Consider the following 23,044-nt stretch of genomic DNA (forward strand, 5'->3'; position numbering starts at 1 on the left):
AGAGATTATGGTTGATGTAACATAATTCTGTCATCTCACAATCGCAGTAAAACACTGAAGTATTGTACAAATACACACTTAGGAGCTCCCTAATATTGCTGTAGGAGTCCGAAAAAGGAAAAAAAAGGAAAAAGAAAAACTGAGTTAGAAAATTACACCTAATCTGCATCGGCAGTAAAATCAGGCTCCGGTGGCTTCTGTAGCTTGACCAGCTCCCGGGCGCTCTTGAGGTTCCTATTTCTGTGGACCCCGCGCAGCGCGTTTGCAGCGAACTTGGAAGCCAAGAAAGTAGCACCGATGCTGTACGAGCCGCTGCCGGCGTTGCTGCTCGCCCCGGCTAATTCCGCCTCCTCCTCTTCCTTCTTCCTCTGCAGCTCGAGGAGTTTCCTCTTGGAGTAGCGTCGCCACGCTGCCTGAATGAAGCAGGCGGCCCAGGTGCGCCACTGCTGCGAGTAGAAACGGAATGTGTGCTGGACCTGTCTGCTGTGGAGCCGTCTGAACTGGCTGGCAACGAATTTCAGCTCGTCGGCTGTCAGGGCGAAAGCTTCCACTTCGGTCAGCGCCCTCACGGTCCTAGTGGAGGACGGCAGGTTGGAACCGGACTTTGGATCTAGCGCCCACGTGAGAAGCTCCTCGCCGCAAAAGTCTCCTTCTTTGAGTAAACTACGGTTGAAAAACCCGCTTCTTCCACCGTCGGTGGTTACACTCTCGAGGCGGCCGCGTATGAGAAATATCATCTCGTCGACAGGATCCCCCTCGCGGACGATGTAAGTACTTTCGGTGTATAAACAAGGTTTCAGCCGCTCACAGATGGCATCAAGCAATCTCTCATCCATATTCTCGAAGAGTGGGACCTGTGAAATTGAGGCAAGATTTATGGCTACAGAATTTTAAGGCATTTAGAAGCAACTCTGAACAAAGAGTTTACCCTCTTGACTAATGCCAGACAAAGATGACGTTTTATGTCTCTTCTAAGATCTTTTGGTAAACTCTCAACCAAACTTTGCTCGTCCACACCCCGTGTTTCCAACCACTTGTATTGATCGTAGCGTCTGACCCGCTCCCTGAGGTCTGGTGGGAGCAAGCGATGATGCATCCATTGCTCAGAGTCACGCCTTTTAACTCTCATCTCTTCAAGGCGAATGGTGAGGGACTGAAGGTATGTCTGTGGGAAGAGCAAAGCAACTAAAAAGTTGAGGCACTTAAATATCAAAGATTTGCACTATAAGGATCACAAAATTCATCCTATAAAAAAAAGATCATAAAATTCAAAAAAAATATACTGTATTTGGGCCAATACTATACCACAGATGTGAATTCAATTCATTGATGAAAATTTTCTGATGTAACTTGCTGTGTTGCTGGACTTCACTGAGTCTCAATTTCAAGAATATACAATAAGGAACTGTTTGAAGTACATATATTCTTTTCTCCAATGATGACAAGTACCAAAAGAAGGCTCCCATGAACGTGGAGATCGTATGATTTCTCATGCATATATTCATACATAGCATGCCACATGACACATATTGTATATCACACACACAAACACACACAACACATATTTATATGTGTGTGTGTGTGTGTGTGTGTGCAGGAATGCAGGAGCAGAAAAATAGAACTTAAAAGGCAAACATCAATATTATATTCCGATCTTGCTAAGCTTGATAATGTTATAGTTTTAGACCAGTTTAACCCAAAAATACTATTTCTCTCCAAGACGTACATCCCTCAGTGTGCACGTATATGTCCCATTTTTCACTCCTGGTGTATAAATCTATTTTATAGTTTTCCATTCTTTATTTTTGTATGCCATAGAATGTCAAGAACTTCATGTGCCCCTTTCAAGGACTCGGGAATGTCCTGAACTTAATATGTGTTATTCCACTCAACACTGAGGGGAAGAACCACATTGTCTCATCAAAAGAGGGTGAGGAAGATGCTTATTTGCTACATAACACCATTTACCTGCATATTCCCAATCAAGAGTGCAAAAAGAATGAGTCCCAAGATGGCTAGTGCAATGCTGAATATAGACTCTCCAGGGTAAGTGCTGGTTTGTAGTCCTTGTCCAAGAGTACTGTGGATAAGACGAAGAATCGTATCTTTAAATGAACAAAATACCATATCTGAGGAACATCTGACCATATTATCAAGATTTCAATAACCCATGATATACAATGACCAGTACATGCACAGGGTGTAGACAGAAAACTTCAACCAGGTATTGGAGAAAATAGCAGGCAAAAGGAGTACGAAAACTTTTATTTGGTAAAGCCAAATTGTTATTGCCAAGGCCTAATCGAGATGCTCCAAATCTGATCAACATAGGTATAGCAATAATGGTGGCCCACGACACAACAATAATCTGAATGGTAGTAGGGAGATACTATTTGCTTAAACCATTTCAACTCTGAACATTCCTTTAACCATTAAGTTTGACATGGCAAGCTCTTATGTAAGATCATTCTGTAATCCTTTAAATTTCTGAAAAAGATAATGAGAAAGGTTTACAATAGACAGCATTAAGAAACTTGAAGGAACCCTTCTGATTTACATATTTAAGAAAAATAAAATATAAAATAAAAAATAAAAAAGAAGAAAGAACTGGTGAACTTCAAAATAAGGGAAAACATTGCCAAAGACCAGCAAGAAAAATAACACAATACAAATATCATCCACATTAGGAGGTGCAGAAGAAACTTTAAAGGATAAAACTGCATGAGAAAGGTTATGTATGAATTAGGGACTCAACATCTACAAGTCCATGCCAAGGGCGTGGACATGAACATTGGGATATAACCAAACACCAAGCCTATGCATCATATCTTTGATGCCACAACAAATATTGCAATTTGACAAAATTTGGAATCATTTCCTTAAGCAAACAATACTGAAACGAGCTTCATCTAGATCACATCAGTTTTGATAAATAAGGCCGTCCAATGTTGATTGGTAAACCATATCGGTCTCCAGTTTCACAGGAAAATAAGGTCATCACAGTTCTTCCACCATATTTAAACCATACACACAGAGAGATTCATCAACGCTAGGAGAGAAATGGCAATGACTGAAAAAACTTAAATCAAGGGTTAAAATGCAAAAAAGATGTGGCAACATAAATCTGATGTGTACTTGAAGGTTATGGATTATACCATTCACATATGATCAGGTGACCTGAGGAAGAAGTTTGTTTACCTCAGATTCTGCAGCCCCCACCATAAACAGTAACAATATTTTGACAAGAAATTTTTTGATGAAACTATCCCAGATTCCAAAGCTTGCCTGAAAATTCCAAAATCAAATGGTGGATTGTCTATATCGCCCACAGGGCACGCTGAGGTTAAAACTCCTTCACTAATGTTGCTCCAGATATCATAATTAACCATATATTGATTTCCACAATATAAGAAATCGGTGGTACAGCTGTTTCCATTATGTTTACAAGCTTTTTGCCAGCATGTGTCATTGCGCTCCACAGATAACAAGTACCAGAAAGCCCCAACTATCTGCAAAGAAACAGACAGAATATGTTCCCTTATTATTGTTTCCATGAAAAAGCAGCATCTATTATATTGTATAGACCAGCAAAGCATGATTGGGCTGTATTCAGTTAATTTCATAGGAGAATAGCAGACTTGTTGGTATCACTATGGTACAGTACAGATAACACCAAAGGGTATCCAGCAGCTGGGCATGTAGCAAATGCTAAGAGCAGAAATTCCTGACAATCTACTTCAAATGTACCAGCAGATTTTCACTGTCCACGGATGATATTGAGATTAAACAGATGCATGTAAAAAAAACATCGTAACAATTGATCAAGAAGAATTAAATGTATTATGATGCAACAGAATTGGAGTTCTCCCAAAAAATATTCAGAATTATGCCTTGTTCTGGTTGGATTGGATCCACACTCAAGTGGGCACCCTGCTGATAGGTAACAAGGATGAGACAATTATATGCACTGGCAGCTTATGAACATCAAATTGCATGGGGAGACTAAAAATGTTTGTGGATGATAGGCTGTGATAACCAGCCTAAAGTTTCATGCTTAAGTAGTCACTGATCCTAATGCAAAGTTGGAAGGTCCGGATGTCTAATACGGATTTTTTGGAGATTGTAACATTGTATTTACTGCAAGCATGACTCAGGAATTATAAAACCGATCACGCCAAACAGTGGAATAAGATGCCATACAACAGGTCAAAAGGATTCTTACATGACTGGCAAGCATGTACAGCAGCAAGTAGGACACTGCACCAGCCCATGCAGTTTCAGCAAAGACACCAGAAGTTCTTTTTAATTCTGAAGTAAGTGGCATAATTCGGGTGAATCTAGGAATATATTGGAGCAAAATGATGAAAAATAATGCTTGCTTTGTAGCCAGTACATCTGATCCATTTGACCTCTGCAGAAATCTCCAGACAACAATCTGCAAATATCCAAGAAAAAGATGTTTAGCAACACAAAAACAAAAATGCTAAGGAACAACTGCAATATAGAACCATTGAAATAGATATAGTTATTACAAATAAGAAAATTAAAAGCTCGGACACTATAAAGCATGCAAGTATACAGATATTATATATCCCCTGATTCCATGGCTACAAAAGCTACAGCCAGCCTACATAGTTGATGCATCTAACTACAAGATGTCTTGCTGAAAAAGTCTAGGAAAATTGAAAGGAGAAATAAACCAAGAGACACAGAAGAAAATATTCTTAATTAATCACCCCATATTGGAAGCACTTCTTGGAATATTACATTTCAAAAGTATTTCTGTTCTGGTATAGATTATAGCTATCCTGAATCTAATTAGAGAGGAGACATCAATCTGATTGTTCGAAATTCCACCAACTGATCAGTAAATAAAAAGCCATTTTATGTTTTAGGGAAGGATGAAGACCAAAGATAAGGTAGAATACAATTCAAAAGACAAATAAGAATGCAATTTCTCGAACCTGTGGGAGGGGAAGCACTGCAAGGAAATCAATGATGAAATAGCACTTCAAGTACCGCTTAGCAATCTGTCCAGGATCAATTACAAGTTCACCTCGTCCAAACACACGGGATGATGGGGCTATATAAGCAGTCCGGAATTGGAGAACCATGTGAATAAGATAGAAAGCATCAACAATTGTGCGCAGTGTTGTAGCCGTGATGGCCAATTTTCTATCTATATCCAGGCAATTTGATGATTTATTAAAAACTGGAAGAAAGAAAAACAGAGGATCAACAGACACTCCCAGAATACATGACATCACAAAAAGCTTGTTCCAAAGGGTAAGGAGTTTGTCTTGGGGGTCAAAAATCCTCTTCTCTGACACCTTGAGGTCCTCCGGGAAAACTGCTCGCGAGACACCAAAACCAAGGGACCGACCAATAGATTTTAGACCTTGAGATCCTTTCTTCATTCCTCTCTTAAAGGATTTTGATGGAGCAGGATTTCTATGATTACCACGGCCCAAACCCTCGATACTCAAGCCACATTTGTTTGTAGCAACTGAAGTAGATGGGGATGAGAGTCTGGAATCCAAGTCATCCAATCTAATAACAAAAAAGAAGAAAGAAAAAACTTTCATAAACACTTTCCTAATGAAAGACAGTGAAACAGCACCTAGTACTTTGTCCCAAGTGCATCGATGAGAACATGTAGTTATTATTGTACAGTCATGATCGAACAAGTGTCCAATATTGCAGGAAATTTACAGATTATAGACTTTATAGTTACTTAAATTCACTTTCTCAGGCACACATCTTTAGTATAAGCAGTCTAACCTCAGTGAAGCCAACAAATTAAAGAACTCTACAATTTAAGAATTATATAAGCAAATGAAAAGGATACCTTACAAACTTGTCCCGCTGCCCAGTGATGTATTGAGTCTTTGGACCACAATCAAACATTTTGTATGATTAAATGAAATTTTACTGCAAGCAAAATAGAGAGATGTAAGCAGTCTGAAGAAGGTGTTAACACACTAAAAATCTCTGATGTGCTATAGGAATGAATTGCTTTTCTCGTTTCCCCACATTTTAGGCAATCACACTGGACAAGGCAAGCAGTATCACAAGCATAAGCTCTAACTCATATCTTTTCTTTAAATTAATCAAATAGCATGTACATTTATCATACAAGACGTGCACAGCCTTGGCAATATTCGGATCACAGCCTGAAACACTCCCAAATAGGCAAATCAAGCAGGATTAACATGCATCTCCGAGCATATCAAAAGGTTTTCTTTGGGAAATAATAAGTCATGATCAGTCAACAAGAGGAAGATACCCTCCCAAGGAAATTGATATTTGCACATGAAACTGATAAGAAATATGTCTAGTAACATGGCTAGGAAAAAAACCAACTCATGCATGGGAAAATAACTTATTCATCTGCACTAACTTCTTATCTTTCTAGATATTTGGAAATGTCGACGTGTTCAATTCCGCGTAAGAAGGTTTTTCTCCACACTCATATCACAACAGATCATCAAAGTTGTTATCGGATTTGTTTACTCCAGAAATTTAAACAGAGTAGCTCAGTATGAAAGTAAAAGACTCCTAATGCAATTCACTATATCAAACTGAAGTCCAAGCATGTAACAATGCAATACTATTCCGTCATCAATTCCATAACTTCCCAAATCCTAAATTAAATCAAAGAGATACAAAGACCAGAGGCTTAACAAGATCTTCTAAATCAGTTCACGCAAGCAAGTCCAAACTATAAAAGTCACTCCATATTCCACCACCACAAGTCTACCTAAAACAAGTCCCTACTAGACACAAAGATCCATCTCAAAATTCATATCTTAAATTCGATTTCCCAGAATACTCCACTTCCCAAATATATGAAAACATTCTCGAAGTTTCCTACATAGAAACACTCCTGAAATCTATAATTTTCAATTGAACTAAGATAACAATAACTCTAGGTCAAGAGAATCCATCTTTCTAAGGACATCAATTTCACCAAAGCCAATTTTCCTCACTTGTTCGATGCTTTTCCCTCTGTATATTAAGTACCTTAACCTTCAGTGTCGCACAAATTCTCGCAATTAGCGTTTAAATTAATCCTTTAATACAAATTGAACTGCTTCGTCATCATACCCCAAAAATGATAAATCGACTACAGCTGTAAATCCATCTTCAGCATAAAGTCAGCTCTGCAATCATTCCTAATTCAAAACTTCAGGATATTGCAGAACACAACTGCAACTAATCACCATAGAATCAAACAACATAATCCATCACCAGAGAGAGAGAGAAGTAAAGTAAATCACAGGTAATCAAAGAAAAGAGATACTGAGCTCAGATGCCTGAGTACAGCTAAACCAGATCAAACAGAGAGACTTACAGCAAAATTCCACATATATCACGCCATCAATTCGCGTTTCTTCCAGCAACATGAGAGAGAGAGAGAGAGAGAGGAGAGAGAGATTCCAGAGGTGAAGTCAAAATTTATCCAAGGAAGTAATGCAGGAAGTGGGGGAGCACAATTTGGAAAATGACGCATACGTCCTTGTATTTTTCCCTCTTCTCATTTAATCTTTTTTCTTTTTAATTCTGACACGGATTTTTTTTTTTTTTTTAATTAATTGGAAAGGATTTTTACGGATTTAGTCAGAAAATAGTAAAATACGCATTATTTTGGGCATTTCTGGCAACCATTTTTAATTGGTTTTCTCATCAAGTCGATACTCTCCACACTTTTAACGGAGTTATTAACGGATGACAGAAATCTTGCACTAGTGACTAGACGGCCAAAACGGTTATGTTACATAACGGTAACGGATACAAGTCGTTTAGTGTTGCAACAATTTTAATTATAAAAAAGTGAAAAATAAATAACACGATATGATAATATTGGAGTCGTGCTTTTCATAGAATGACAGATTCGAAATGAAATATAATTATTTTATTTTCAATTTATTCAATGTTCTATTTCATATAAAACGACAATCATATTTCACGTTATTAATTGTTATAAATCAAATTACTACGATATGATGGGTTCGAGTAGGGTAATGTAAACTATCAAACGGTATTACAATACTAGTATTGACTAAAATTTATTTTATTGATAAATAGTGGCTTTCTCATTCAACATATGGAGAAATAAAATCTTTAGCCATTCTTGATAAATTTTAGTTTATAATATACGAAACATTTTTTTTAAGTATAATTTACTTGCATTCCTGCAAAAGCAATCACTTATAGATATATACATACTACCATCACATATTCATACTATTTGAGCTTGTTACTTTATTAATACACACATAATCATATGATTCATATCACAACAATCATTAAGAAAGAGCAATTAAACTATTTCCTAATTGTATTTCTTAAACAGATTCATTAACAAACTGTCATTGGCATTTAGGTATAATTTTATCAACAAACTAACCAAAAAATGAAATAGATTAAAGATTAATGAAAAAAAGGAGCCATCACCTCCCCCAAAACCACCACCTGAAACCGCCACCTGCTAGCGCCACCGCCTCGACGCTGGAAATGTTGAGTAACCAGATATAAAATCTAGTGAAATGAAAAATCCAAGTAATACGTTTGTAACAAACGTACGTATTACTTGGATAATTTCATTTCACGACTCTAGCCCGTTAGATGATTTCACAAAAGCTAAGAAAGATTATCAAACACAAACTAAACTTATTGCTTTATTGCTGCTCAGGCTAATACCAGTAGATACACCGGAACAGGGCAAACACCGCGGATGAGCAAAAACTCTCATCTCATACTATCTCACTGCTCCTCAAAATCTTAATTTCTAGGGAGAGAAACAAAAATGTGATATGGTCACCTAGCCTTGACGAATAAGTTCCTGAGCAATAATATTTCTAGCCTCGTTGCAGAGTTCATCCGGATTATTTCCTACTATATATGGATGAACGATAACTTTCACAGATCCTGGATTCAGTTCTCGTTCCATTCCAGGAGGCATGATTTTGCCTGTTCCAATCAGAGTAATCGGAACAACAGGTACCCCAGTCTTCGCAGCAATAGTAAACGCACCTTTCTACAAATTAATGAACCATCGATTAAGAGTAAGTAAATTACTGAATAATTTAGGGGACAGAGGGAGTATTTAAGATGCAAAAAAGCCATACCTTAAAAGTACCCAATTTTCCATCTTTACTCCGAGTGCCCTCTGGGAAGAAAAAGACTGATGCGCCCTTCTTGATCAGGGACATGCACTGCTTAAGGCATTCCTACATAAAAAATTGTAACGATTTAATACAATGCTAATCCCCCAACTAGATGGAAGAACCTATTTCATGTTCCTTAGTTTATCCAGTTGGGACTATAATTGAACAACATGCTTGCTTTAGTATGACATAAATAATAAGAGAAGGGTCACATACCAATTGGCTTCTGCTGTCTGTGCGCTTTAAAGGAATGACACCCATCAGAAACATGGCCCATCCAATAATCGGATAAAGAAAAATCGATGTCTTGCTGATGAATTTAAAGCTTATCCCAAGGGTCAGAAGAGTATGTATGTCTAAAAAACTTTGGTGGTTGGACACGTACATGGCGGGGGTATCAGTTTGAGGGAGATTTTCCAATCCCTCATACTCAATCTTGAAGAAAGGAGCAACTGTCAAAGAAGCCCAGGCTTTAGCGATAAAATACTGGGCTTTTCTGCGATATCGATCAAACATGAGGACAAATGGATGCTGTAGAACCATTGGCATGAACAAAGTGATGGCAGCAAGAGATGTTACAATATAGAAGCAAATTCCTCTAAACTTTGAATTGAACCAAATTTCTGCAATGAAGATCAGAAAAGTGAGCGGTGGAACTAAGAATGTTAGCATCTTAAATAGAAATAGACTAGACTAAAAGCATACCTGACGATGGATATGAAGCTCCAGCAGTTCCGGTACCTGCAAGCTCAGACCTAACAACTATGTCTCTTAAAACTTCTTTCCTTCTACGACGTCCACAACCATTATATGTTCTGTGCAGCTCCTCTTCATGGTACAAAGATCTCTGGAAAGGATAATTGTTTTCCCTTAAACCACATATTGTTTCGTGTGGACGGCCATCTACATAAGCAAAAAGAAAACCAATTAAGAGCAATTAATAGCACTAAGACTTCAAATCACATATAGCCTAGCAGATACTTCACAGCAGCAATATAGCAAAAATAAGTTATGCCTCCAAAAATTAGCCTAAAAAGAACATTAGACAAGTTTTCTTTGGGGGGCATTTACTTTTCATGATTGGGTATTTTTATCCTCATTACTAGGATTTCTCCAATCCTACCCTTTCAATGGGATATGAATCAAGCAAAATCAACTCGAAAAATGGAAGTTGTCAATGGCCTCACAATCCAAAGTAGTAAACAATGGATTAGCCTATACTATTTTATCTACCTACGCTAATCCTCCAAAAGTAAACACCCCCATACTGGATCAAGATAATAAAGCAAAGGACAAAATCTCGAACAAATGTGGGCGATCAGTTTTGGAAGCAATAACGTCCAACCGCAAGAAAATAAAGGAACTAACAGAGAAGATGAGAAAAATGTACAAGGAGAAAGCCATACTATTTCTGACGTGAAATTTGTTGAGAAGGCATTTCATATTGTGCGATTCTAACTCATATGAAGTCTGCTCTCAACAGTTAAGTACACAGACCAAGTTGAATAAAACCATTCAAGAGTTAACTCTAGATGCATAAAAGAAGTTCACTCACATGTCTCTGAATATCTTTGAGCTTTCCGTTTAAGTGCAACGCAGCCAAACTGGAATCCATGAGGAGAAGCCAACTGCTCAAATCAATATTCACCAACAGAATGGTCACTGGATGTTGGATTGGCATAAAAACGTTCAAGGATGCAACACTAATCACTCTAGGATATCCTCTAGACCTGATAAACCAGGCTAAAATCTCATTTACACGAACAAATTAGCACTAAATACATTCCTTCAATAAGAAATGCTTATATTTGCTAGATTTTAGTATACCATGAAAGTAAAACATTATGTAGATAATTCTTACTAATCCTCTTTAGATTATTTTCTAAACTACGTGGACGTATGAGAAGGCATATCGTGTGGAAGTTCTCCCACGCATATAGCAAGGTTTTCAAGAGGAGTTTGCATTCATCAATTCAAATACCAGTAATTACTTTAACATAATTCATGCCTTCACTCAATTCAGTTTGTCACTTCACAAGATGAAAACTAGGGGCAAGAATGTTGAGTTAAAGCAAAATGTCAACAAAATGATAGCTACATCTACATGAGTTATTTGGGTTTAACTCAGTTTAGAATTTGTACTATTGCAACTAAGTCGAAAACAACCAACGCAGTAATATCAGTTAATACAACTCTTTGCATTATGTTCCATCAAATTCATCAAACCCAAGTTCATGTTTCTTAGAAAGCATACTTTAGATTAATTAAAACATAAACAAACGCATAGTTAGCAAGTCAACAAGCAAAAATAGGAGCATCAGAAGCGCACAACCATACTTCAATGGCAAAAAAACTCATCTCTCTTCCTTCATCATGAAAAGAGTAATACAAACACTGAAACGAACACAATTGAGTGATTAAATTACCATTCCACTGCAAGCCCCAACGGAAACCGATCGACCCTTCTTAGCTGCAAAATTAGTAATCACCCAAAACAAAATTAGAAAGCCTAGAAAACACGAAAACATAACGTTAATGTATTAACTCCGACTCTCACTCACACACACAACATTCGTATCCTTACACATATATACACAAGTATACGTAGAGAGAGAGAACTGGATAACTCACATGGATGGTTGTGTGAATACGAAAACGAAGAAGAGTGAAAACTCGAACGGCTAAAATGAATAGATAATTCCATTTGCTTAGATTAATTTGTGGAGCTGGGTATGATCACATCTTCTCAAATCTATCTTCTCTTGGAAATGGAGGAGGATGAATTTCTCTTTTTCAATTTGGGGATTAGCTTCGAGAGTTGTGATTTGCAGCAAAGCAACTTCCAAACTTCACCGCACAATAGGAAAATTACAATTCTTAATTATTTGTCTTAAATAAATAAATAAAGGAAAAGGCATTACTTTTTTTTTACACATATTTTCGATTTTATAATTGTGCCAGTAAACTTTTAATTTGTTGATAATGGATATGAAATTAAATCCATATTTATTTTATTTTAGCATTTGTAGAGTGAATATACGGAATTTTTAGGTGGAGTATCGATTTCCTTAAAAGAAAATCTGAATATCAATTTCACCACAAATAAAAGTCGAAATAATTTTCTAGTTAAGGGAAACCTAAAGAGACCAACAGATTTCAAATTAATCAATTAAATATTGTTTGATAAATGTGCGTTAAAAATAAGAGCTGCGAATTTTAATAAATATAATAAAGATATAGCTTTGATTTGATTATAGCAATAATCTCAAATATTATTATTATCATCAATACAATTAATTTTTTGTTTAATTAGAAGGTGCCAATTTAATAAGGTGTAAAGTCAAGATTTAGAAAATTATAAACAAAAATATTACGACACATAAGATTGAGAATAATTATGGTGTCTCTACTAGGTTTATCTTTATATAATTCATAGATAAATATATAATATATTTTGTTTAATGTCATAATAGAAGTAAGACATTATACCTAAATAACTTACAAACATGTTTCACGTTTCAAACATGTAGTAAAAAAATGTCCAACTCCCTTCATAATTAGTATACTTTTTAATAGCTAAACTTAAATATTATAGCGGCCCCTATAAAATGTTAGGTTGGATTATTTTCTTATTTTTCTGATACATTAGTAATACTCCCTCCGTCCCTGAAATAAGTTCCTCTTTTTCCATTTTGGGAAGTCCCCCAAATAAGTTCCTCTTTCTTTCTTTCTATTTTTGGACAACTACCCCACCACTAATAATACTTTATTTATTCTTACTTTTCACTTTTTCACAACTTCCAATACTAATTATAACACATTTTCACCTTTTCATCACTCCCAATACTAATTATAACATATTTTTTTCCACTATCAATACACTTTACCATTTTTCTTAAAACTCGTGCCGTCCCCAAAGAGGAACTTATTTTGGGGACGGAAGGAGTATTAAATAAAAAAAATTTAAGATAAAATTACGATGCATTTGAATCTAAAACTTTTTACTTTAGGTATTAAGCATTCTTCTATTTGACCAATACACGCCTATGCACCAACCCAAACAATTTGATACACTTACTAAAAATAAAATGACAAAAAATAAAACAAAGCAAAAATTAAATTTGTCACTCTCTATTAACGTAACATTAACAACATGCATGCAACAAACACAAGTTCGCCGCAGCCGGCGGTGGCGGCGGCGACGGTTGGTCTACTTTCCGGGGCGGGTGTTCTTCGGGGTGGCGGTGCCGGAGGCGACCTTGGCGACGTCGAGGGCGGAGGCCTCCGGCTTCTTGTTAGAATAGAGGGTCAAATAGCCGATCAACGCCACGACCGCGAAGCCGCCGACCGCCGCCCTCGCCGGGCAGAAGGGCAGCTTCTTCCGCCCGTGGAGCACCTCCGTCGAGTGCTGCACGGCAGAATCGTGCCGCGGCGTGCCCTGGTAAGCCCCCTCCGGCTGCCCGGCGTCCACGCCAAACGCCTTCCCCGGGCGGCGCCCCTGCACCGGTGGCGGCGGCGCCCCTTGCACTTTCTTAGCATTCTCGTGTCCCGGTGCAACCATTTTCGCTAGCTTCAATTTTTGGTTAAATTGTTTGTGATGAATTTTTATTGTTTTTTGTTTTCTTTCTTCTATTTATTTTTCAATATATGTATATATATATAGATAGATGAAATAGATTTGTTGCGTGACAAGTGGGAAGTAGGGATTGAAAGTAGTATACTAGTTTTGAGGATTATGTTTTTGGTCGTTCGTTTTCAACGATTTGGTATGGTGATGTGATGTCCATGGATACTATATTTGATGAAATATTGTTGTATACATTTTGGTTGGTTTTTTTTTTTTGTGATAACTTGTAAACTTTTATTTTAATAAGTAGTACTAAAAATTGTTATATTTTTATTCCACTTCCTTTATTTTAACTTTCAATTATATTTAAAGCATGCATTAAATTCCATTTTGGATCGTCATATTGAAGACGACTAATTTTTATGAAAGATATTAATATTTTTATTTAATTTCATATATGGATGTGGCTTAGGATAGGGAAAGAGTCTCCCAAACGATGATATGGTTTTTGATAATATCAAGAAAATAAGTCATTTTGAAAAAACAAACATAAGAAAAAGGACATCAAGAATATAAAAGAAGGAAGCTGTGTGCAAGTGCGACATATAAAGAAATTAAGCATGTAAAAGTATAAAGGCCAAATTAATATTTAGCACACAAACTAGTAATGCAATTACATTCACTTATGTCATATGATATATGATAAATAATCACGTTCAAACGAAACAATAATATAAATAGACAATAATAACAACATAACTCATCACATTCCGAATAACATGTTTTAGCATCCGAATCAAGGCGACTCCGGTAGCTCGGGCAATGTGGGAATAGGCAATATTTCAGCTAAATTCGGAATCTCGAGTTTCGGCAATTCTGGCATCTCCGGCTTTGGCAGAACTGGGATTTCCAATTTTGGCAATTCTGGAAACTCCAATTCTGGCAAAGCCGGCAGCTCTGGAATCTCGACCTTCGGAAATTCCGGAATCTCGAGTTTCGGGATCTCCGGCAGGGGAATCGGGGATTCGAGGAGGCCTCGGGCCTCGATCATAGATGAGAACGCGACGATTAAGAGCAAGATTAATAACGAAAGGCAGCTACGATTCGCCATAGTGTTAATTTGATGTGATTTGTATTAATTGATGAAGATTTTGTTTGTGTTTGAAGTGATGAGTGATGGATGCAGTTTATATAGATGGTGGGGTGTGAAACGTGAAGAAGCATGAAAATATGTAGCTTTGCTTGGTGGGAATATCTAGCAAGTTAGTTCAACTTCTAACTGCTATATTAATTGTGGTTAATTATATTACTTATGGTCTTGTCATTTTCGTTTAATGAGATTAAACCTATATATTATATTTTCCTAAAAAAAAATCTATATATTATATAAAAATATAAAAGCATAATTTAACACTAATTTTAGCGCCATGTTTTCTTTCTTCCACGTTCTCTCTCAATACAATTTATTAAATGTTCTCTCGTATATTCCACCACGGTCACTCACTGTTCCATCGCCTCAGACCAACGTCACCCAAAATGGTAAGAACAAATTCGGCAAGTTTCTTCCTATCTTTTTCTCTCTATTTTTATTTTTTATCTCTTATTCAACATACTCGAATTCATGTGTGTGTCTGTGCAGACAATGTGTGTGCAAGGCAAGACACAAGCTCGGTCAATACATTGAGAGCCACAACGTCCAGCAGTGTTCCCAAAAATGTCGGTACTAATTTTCTCACCTCAAAAATCTAAAGAAAAAAAAAGTTATAATTTTTGTTAATTTATTTCTATCTCAATTTTTTGCTTTCATTCTTTTTCTGGTTGTTGTCTATTATTTTAATACGTTTGATGCATCTATTGGCATATCAAAACTATTCCATCATTCGATGGATCCCTATATGAGTATTAGTGTATTACATTCATAACTTTGGAGTTTGGTTACATATATTCATGTTCAAGTGGAAGATGTGGGTGGTAGCATGTTTCATATATAATTTTTTAGTAAATGCAGCCAAACTTGAGGAAATTTTAGATTAGTTTGTCAATAAAACTACAACTTTTGAACTAATTAATGAACTTTTATAAAATAAAATAAAATAAGTTCTTCGTCTTCCTTTGAATTCTATCTTATAATTAGTTGTTTTATTAATTGAGCGATATATATATTCGAAATATATGCCTTTGGGGACTATTTGAGTTTGATGTGTGATCATCAATAAGAATGTAAGATTTGCTTTCAAATTAATATATTCTTGATTTTCTATGTTTTGGTATAAATTTAAGGCGAGTCTAATCATAGTTGTTGCAGATGTTAATCGATAATATATTCAAGATTCCTTCCATTTTTATGCGTCTATTATATAAGTTAAGAAAAACTATACCGTGATGGCTTAAATCTTTATAGCCAAATTAGAGAAAATAAACTTGCTTATAATCTTTCTTCTCCTTGGCCAAATTAGAGAAAATAAATGCAGGAAGCAGCGGCCAACGTAATGAAAGCAATGTTGAAAATAACCATCTGCATAAGTCAAAGATTATTATTCAAAGATCATGAATAATAATTCAAACGATAAAATCTTTAGCTTTTGATTTTAAGAGATTGTATTTGATTTTAAGAGATTGTAGTTTGACATTTGATTCACCCTTACACTATAAAAGGGTGCATTGTAATCTAAAGAAATATATCAGAGACATTACCAATTCTCTCTACATTCTCTATCATGTTGTTCTTTCTCAACCTAGCTTCTCTCGATTACCATATTTAAGAAGCAAGTAGTAACATATAAAGGCGAAATCAAAATTCAATACACATCGTAGAAATGGAATTACAATATACTCTCACGTATAATATATATGTGATAAATGAAAACAAACCCTACTCTATATCACAACAAACAAAACATGATACAAATAAACACCACAACAACATAATTAATCATCATCAAATCCGAAATAACTTGTTTATAGCATGCAAATCAAGGTGATTTTGGCATTTCGGGCAACGTGGGAATCTTCGGAAGCTCGGACTTGGGCAATTCTGGCATCTCTGTCTTTGGCACGACCGGAATCTCGGGCTTTGGTAGAGTTGGAATCTCGAGCTTTGGCATTTCTGGAATAACAGGTTTTGGCAAAGTTGGAATCTCGGGCTTTGGCAATTCTGGAATGACGGGCTTTGGCAATTCTGGGATAATAGGCTTTGGTATGGTTGGAATCTCGGGCTTTGGCAACACTGGGATCTCCGGTAGGGGAATCGGGGATTCGAGGAGGTCGCGGGCCTCGATGATCGATGAAAAGGCGACGATTAAGAGCAAGATTAAGAACGAGGAACAGCTACGATTATGGTTTACCGCCATGGTTTTAATTTGATCCGAATTTTTGTGAGGAAGAGAGATGTATTGATTGATCAAGATTGTGTGTTTGTAGTGAAGAGTGATGGATGCACTTATATAGAGGGTGGGGGTGAGACGTGGTAAAGCAAGAAAACTATATAAGTTTGCTTGGTGGGAAGATTGAACGAGTTAGTTCAACTTCCAACTCTGCCATGTTGAATATGATTAGTTTATATATAATATTGCTTATTGTCTTGTCATTTCTTTAATAAGTTAATAGATTAATTTATTGGCTTTATGTTTTCGTGTAATTTTTTCTAGTAGAGTCGTGGAAATTATCATCGAATTGATTACATATATAAGGAAAAAAACTTAAACATGACCTCATTGATATTTGGTATAGATTTAATATTGTTTTACTTTATTTTAGTGTATAAATAAAAGATGTCCTACAGTAATGATCAATTGATATATTAATTACAAAAGTGGGAAGTAAATGGTTATATAGTATAAATACATGAATTTCAGATATATATTAATATATATATATATATATATAACTATAATCCATTAATTCCAAATTGCATGCATGCATATGAAGTTAGTTTTTGTTTTTTGTTTTCGTTTAGAAACTCATTGTTTCAACCTTAAATTAAAACTACTTTTCATATTTTCGCCTATGATTTGTCACTCGAATTTCAGACAAACTTTGATCGCATCAATTTTAGTTAGCCGAAAAATTTGATGCGACTTTTTAAGTGAACAACATAAATAAATATAATTATATTATTTCTATATTTTTAGATTGGGTCAAAGGGTGAATTATAATTTAAGAATAATTTTTAAATTTAGAGTTGAACCCCTAAAATAGGCCATAAGGCCTCAGAATGAATATTAAAAAATAAATAGTTTATAGTAAAATAGGAGAGCAAAATCAATTTTTAGAATATATGTCAAAAAAAGTAAGAGAAAAAAATGAAGATATTTTTCTAAATGAGAAGAGAGATATAGAATAAATAATGAGTTATATGATGTTATTTGTTATGTATTGACTTTTTTATTTCAGAAGATAACCTATTAAAATAAGATGTCGAAATAAAAAAATATGACTTATTGAACTGAGACGAAAAATACCAGCTAAAATAGCTAAAACTTATTACATTAATTTATGTTCACAATATATAATTAAGAACCCTTTCTCTATCCTAAACCACGTTACATCTATTGGCATGCAATAGTAGTAAGAATTAATATATAATTGAAACAAATTAAATTATAATTTGAAATACATAATCGAAACCAAACTCGAAAAATCATAGCTCCGAGTCTTCTCCATTTAGCAGTGAATGAATAGGCTGATGCATGATAGAGCTAAAATCCACATAGATATCCTCATTGTAGCTGCAGAAATCATTCGATTCAAACAACGTTTGATCATCTTCAACCACGGCGTTTTGCAGCGGCGGAGTGGAAGGGCACTCCGCCGCCATGTTCATTTCCATCAGTTCCTTGAACTTGGAAGATTGCAACAGGAGGCCGAGGGCGGAGGTGGCCGTCGTGGGCCGCGGCCGGGATACGGCGGCGGCGTCGGGAGGTTGGTGGAGGGGCGGCAGGGTGCCGCGGTCGTGGATGGAGGAGCATGAGCCGATGTTGGCATCGGTGATGTCGCTGTTGGGGTTGGTGGAGGTCGAGGCGGCGGCCGCGGCGGCGGTGCTAGGTTTCAGCCATTTTATATAGCGACTGAGATCGAAGTTGGTGACGGCGTTGAGCCCGCGGTATTCTATGGCTGCCATGTCGTATGCTATTGCAGCCTCTTCTTGTGTAGCTACAAGATGTAGTTGGACATTCAATTACAATGATCATAGACAACAAAATAATCTGCCCATAAATAAACGAACTATACTTAAATTTTGATTTTTAATTAAATTTATTTTTTTATCAAAAAATACATATATAATTAAAAAAAATTAACCCGAGTCGAAAGTTCGCACTTGGTTAATAACTTGATTGTTTTAATTCCGATAGGCAATACAAAGGTACTGTTAGAAAACTCTTGACATTATCTTTCTAATAATACTTGTATTGTTGGGTTTTGATCATCGAAAGGGATAAAAAATAATAGCATGAAAATTGATGTCATAAAATTTTTTATTTTTCTTTTTTCGACCACTTCCAGTTATTCTCTTCAATATTGATGAGTTAATCGGACCAGCCCATCAACTTCGGGCTGAATTGACATCCCTAAGTTAATGCATGCATGAAAAAACCTATTTGCAATTCTTGTTTTATTCCTTTGTTAAGTGATAAATTAAGTAGGAGAGTTTGGATTGATATATACCATAAGTTCCAAGATATAGGTACTTATTTCCAAACACTCTTCCAATTCGAGCTTCCCATCTTCCATTGTGATGATGTCTGAAATTACCACAACAAATTATCTATTAATATTTCAAATTAAAGAGGCTTTTAATTTAATTAAGTATATGCAAATATATATATAGTACCTGGCAACTCCTCGATACTTAGAGACTCCCCTAGAAAACCCACTACTTTTCCTGTAATTTCAAGAAAAATATTATTTAATTTATATATAAATTCACTTGTACTTTTTAATTTTCAATATTAATTAATATAGACGAAATATACATGCACTAACCTTCTCAAGGATCCAATGTATTCTTCTTTTGATTGACGCCCCATTTCTGTTATCTCTTTCTCATATGTCGAAACCTACATTATTCATCAAAATACTTATAAAAAAAACTATATATAACGCACAAAAAAAGGGTCTAATTATTTGTATGTGAAGAATTAATTAAGGGGAAATTAATTAACCGGAAAATTGAGAATCGTATCTCGACCCCAATACTTAAGTGCAGCCAAATCATAAGATCGTGCAGCAGCCCCTTCATCATCATATGCACCTAATTAATTAATCAACAATAAATCAATTAATCAATGCATGCATTTCTTAAACCCAAAAAAAATAAAAATAAAAAATCACCAATTAATTAATCTTAAATCTAACAATAACACTATTTAACATACCAAGATAGACTGCATTTTCCATCAAGATTCCATCGGAAAACCACCGCACCATGAAAAAGGGCATCAAGAAATTAGTTTTAATAAACCAAATATCATCACATACAAAAATTTGTTAACAATAATGATCATTAAATAGTTTTAATAACTATAATCAAGAAATTAGAAAAATAAGCTAACCTTGTCTTCCCTTCTTATTCTGCGACTCGTTCCAACAATTTTTGTCCCACAAATGTGCTTCATATCGACCAGTCCAACGATGCCTAAATTAAGCAACAAAAAATTCATGCCAGCATTAATCTTGATAAAAAAAATATATAAAAAAAATATTAGAATCAAAACCATGAACACAACAATGTGCATGCATATAATCTCTTGTATTTAGGGCTGCAAATGAACAAAATTATTCACAAGCTATTCGAGATTCGGCTATAAAAAAGCTCGTTCGCAGTTCGATTCGATAGTAAACGAGCTGAGCTCGAGCCTGACAACACTCGGCTCATTAAGCTCGCAAACATGTTCAGATTCAATTGCTCGCAAACATGTTCACAAACCTTCAATCGAGTTAGTACACGAGCTTTAAACGAGACGAGCTCGAGTAACATATTAATTAAGAAGTTTTTTCCTATATTTTTAACGAATTCGAGCTCGAACATCATATATACGAACATCTTAACGAATCAGAGCTCAAACATCATGTACACGAACATCTTACGAACCGAGCTCGTCGACATTATCGAGTATCACACGAGCCGAGCTCGCTAAGTACGGGTGACAAGCAGAGCTCAAACAACAAAATAAAAGCTCGAATCGAGCTCGAACAACCAAATATTTAAATGAGTCGAGCTCGAGCCTGCAGCTAGTATTCGGCTTGACTCGCTTAGAAACGAACCTCGTTACGCCCCGATAGATGGAGCTGCGCTTAGGAGGGGAGTCTCGAGGAATAGTTTTCCTCGTGCGTTTGGGCTTCATTGCGACAGGATTGGCGCCATTGACAACATTTGAACTAGTAGTGTTGCTGTTAGAATTCTGGTGCAGTGATAATTTGGCCATGAAAATTACAGAAAATAATAATAATAATAATGGGTGTATATATGAAGAAAATGGAGATGGTTAAACTTGAAGTGTTGGAGTGAAGACGGTTTTAAAGAAGTGAGGATTTTTGGAGAGGAAATTGGAAGGATTTGGAGAGCTGGCAACGTAGAGAATTAAGAGCCGGCAGATTGATTGGTTTAAATTGCCGTCTAAAACGGCAAATAAACTACAATTAATTAATTCTTTATAGCTGGATTATCCAGTTAATTAGTCTGCTTAAATACTTGTACACTCCAAATAATTTCCAACTAACTTGTTAACTGACAGTATTTTAGTAACTGAAATCATGTTCCATTGGATGCTACATTCAATAGTTAATTACTAAAACAAAATATGAGATGACAAGTCAAAAAAAAAAATATGAGATGACATAATAAGAGTATCAAAATATGAGATGACAGTAATAGATACGAATTTACGTACTTACAATTAATTATAAATCAGTTATTTAGGATATAATATTATGGCGTGGGTATTTGCGTGAGTGCGTATTATTGCATGAAATTACATAATTCATTATGCTAAAACTTATACTATCAACTGCTCAATCTGGATTTAAAATAAGCTTATAAAATTAATTAAGTGTCAGTTACCTGTAAATTCAGAAACTTTCATTATTTTTTTTAGTTTTTCCTACGATATTTAAAATTAGTAAATTAATCTATCAATTGAAAATTCATTCTTAATGTTCCCGTAGGGTACAATTATCCTCCAGTTAAAAATGAATTGGGCATCGGAATTGCCAGCGTGCCGCAACTATATAAGACTAACTAGGGTCATTTCACTCGTTAGACGCTGACAATTCCGATATGTCCAACTCAGCTTTAATTTTAAGATAATTGTACCCCGTGAAAACATTCGGAAAGGCGTCGAGCTTTTGAAAGTATCTTAAAACATTTGGAAAATCCTTTATATAGTTGATCAAGATTTATTCAATTAAATATATGTGCATGCCTATACATATAAATCTGCCATATACGACAGTAATTTTGGACGAAAATAGAGGTTTAAGTGTGATTTTGTTCCAGGCTTAAGTGAGAGAGACAGAAACGGATGCTACAAAAATATTTAAGAAAGACAAAATTAATATAGTTATTGGGGAATGTTGGTAATATCAATAGAATTGGTTTTATTAGCTGCTTTTTGAAATTTTAGTTTAGATTATCCTCAAAATCGATCCTAGCTGCCTTTTACACTTTACCATCCTTTGGATATTCCAATTTCACAGTTAGATAATTATAGAACGTCTTATATAACTTTATTTATTTATTTCATAATATTTGTTATTAAAATGACATACTTTGTAGTATTTATTTCAAAAGTGAGTACTAATGTGGATTTGAAACCCACTATGTCAAGAAGCACTGGGCTCAGTTGTGGGCCGGGCTGGCACCACTTTTGGGCCAGAGAAATATCAAGTGTTGGATTGGGCCGAAACTATCAAAACCAATTGGATTTCAGGTTGCGTTGGTGGAAGCCTGCTTTCTAAGCTCGAAGAAGGGGTGTTTAGCTTCAATTCTTCGATAGTAAGCCTAAGGCGATGAGCATAGGTTGAAGTTTTAGTGAAGGAATGAGGTATTTAGTGGATTTTTTTGGCTAAGATTATTTTAAAGAGCTTAAACTTTTTAATAATTTATAAAAAAATTTAAGAGTTTATAAGATGTAGTTTTTCAAGAGCATATAAATTATTAAAGTGTTTCCCTAATTGATTTTTAAATCTAAGAAGAGAATGTTTTTAACTATAGAGAGAAAATTGAAAAGATATTAACTTGAAATGGTATATAATGAAGATAACAACTTGTAGTTGAATAATATTTATAAAATGATTATTGCATATAAGA

At 35.5% G+C, this 23,044-nt stretch overlaps 5 protein-coding genes across 6 annotated transcripts; all 5 read right to left on the minus strand.

Moving 5' to 3' along the window:
* Positions 1-11: 11 nt before the first annotated feature.
* On the minus strand, positions 12-7,538 carry LOC130987604 (probable cyclic nucleotide-gated ion channel 5). 2 transcript variants are annotated; one of them, XM_057911193.1, is made up of 9 exons: positions 7,355-7,508; positions 7,108-7,215; positions 5,849-5,931; positions 4,965-5,550; positions 4,223-4,435; positions 3,199-3,509; positions 1,969-2,080; positions 929-1,165; positions 12-854 (listed from the first exon to the last, which is right to left on the minus strand). In XM_057911193.1, the coding sequence occupies exons 3-9, from the start codon at positions 5,905-5,907 to the stop codon at positions 159-161; spliced, it is 2,214 nt and encodes a 737-aa protein (XP_057767176.1). In that variant the 5' UTR covers positions 5,908-5,931; positions 7,108-7,215; positions 7,355-7,508; the 3' UTR covers positions 12-158. The 2 variants fall into 2 exon arrangements, with proteins under 2 accessions (XP_057767176.1, XP_057767175.1); XM_057911192.1 differs by lacking the exon at positions 7,108-7,215 and having other exon boundaries at positions 7,355-7,538.
* Positions 7,539-8,653: 1,115 nt separating this feature from the next.
* LOC130987608 (1-acyl-sn-glycerol-3-phosphate acyltransferase BAT2, chloroplastic) lies at positions 8,654-12,040 on the minus strand. The gene is made up of 7 exons (XM_057911199.1): positions 11,802-12,040; positions 11,597-11,640; positions 10,726-10,798; positions 9,876-10,073; positions 9,387-9,793; positions 9,132-9,233; positions 8,654-9,040 (listed from the first exon to the last, which is right to left on the minus strand). Exons 1-7 carry the CDS (start codon positions 11,872-11,874, stop codon positions 8,825-8,827), a joined length of 1,113 nt encoding a protein of 370 aa, XP_057767182.1. The 5' UTR covers positions 11,875-12,040; the 3' UTR covers positions 8,654-8,824.
* A 2,493-nt stretch (positions 12,041-14,533) lies between these two features.
* On the minus strand, positions 14,534-14,848 carry LOC130990023 (protein PELPK1-like). The gene has a single exon (XM_057914226.1). The coding sequence runs from the start codon at positions 14,846-14,848 to the stop codon at positions 14,534-14,536; it is 315 nt and encodes a 104-aa protein (XP_057770209.1).
* Positions 14,849-16,709: 1,861 nt separating this feature from the next.
* Positions 16,710-17,087, minus strand: LOC130990024 (protein PELPK1-like). Its single transcript, XM_057914227.1, has one exon. It carries the CDS (start codon positions 17,085-17,087, stop codon positions 16,710-16,712), a length of 378 nt encoding a protein of 125 aa, XP_057770210.1.
* Positions 17,088-18,197: 1,110 nt separating this feature from the next.
* Positions 18,198-21,211, minus strand: LOC130987610 (AP2-like ethylene-responsive transcription factor At1g16060). Its single transcript, XM_057911201.1, has 8 exons — positions 21,001-21,211; positions 20,289-20,371; positions 20,112-20,120; positions 19,899-19,987; positions 19,720-19,793; positions 19,568-19,618; positions 19,402-19,478; positions 18,198-18,888 (listed from the first exon to the last, which is right to left on the minus strand). Exons 1-8 carry the CDS (start codon positions 21,159-21,161, stop codon positions 18,377-18,379), a joined length of 1,056 nt encoding a protein of 351 aa, XP_057767184.1. The 5' UTR covers positions 21,162-21,211; the 3' UTR covers positions 18,198-18,376.
* Positions 21,212-23,044: the final 1,833 nt, after the last annotated feature.

Source organism: Salvia miltiorrhiza, chromosome 6, assembly GCF_028751815.1.
Source record: "Salvia miltiorrhiza cultivar Shanhuang (shh) chromosome 6, IMPLAD_Smil_shh, whole genome shotgun sequence".
Lineage (NCBI taxonomy): Eukaryota > Viridiplantae > Streptophyta > Magnoliopsida > Lamiales > Lamiaceae > Salvia > Salvia miltiorrhiza.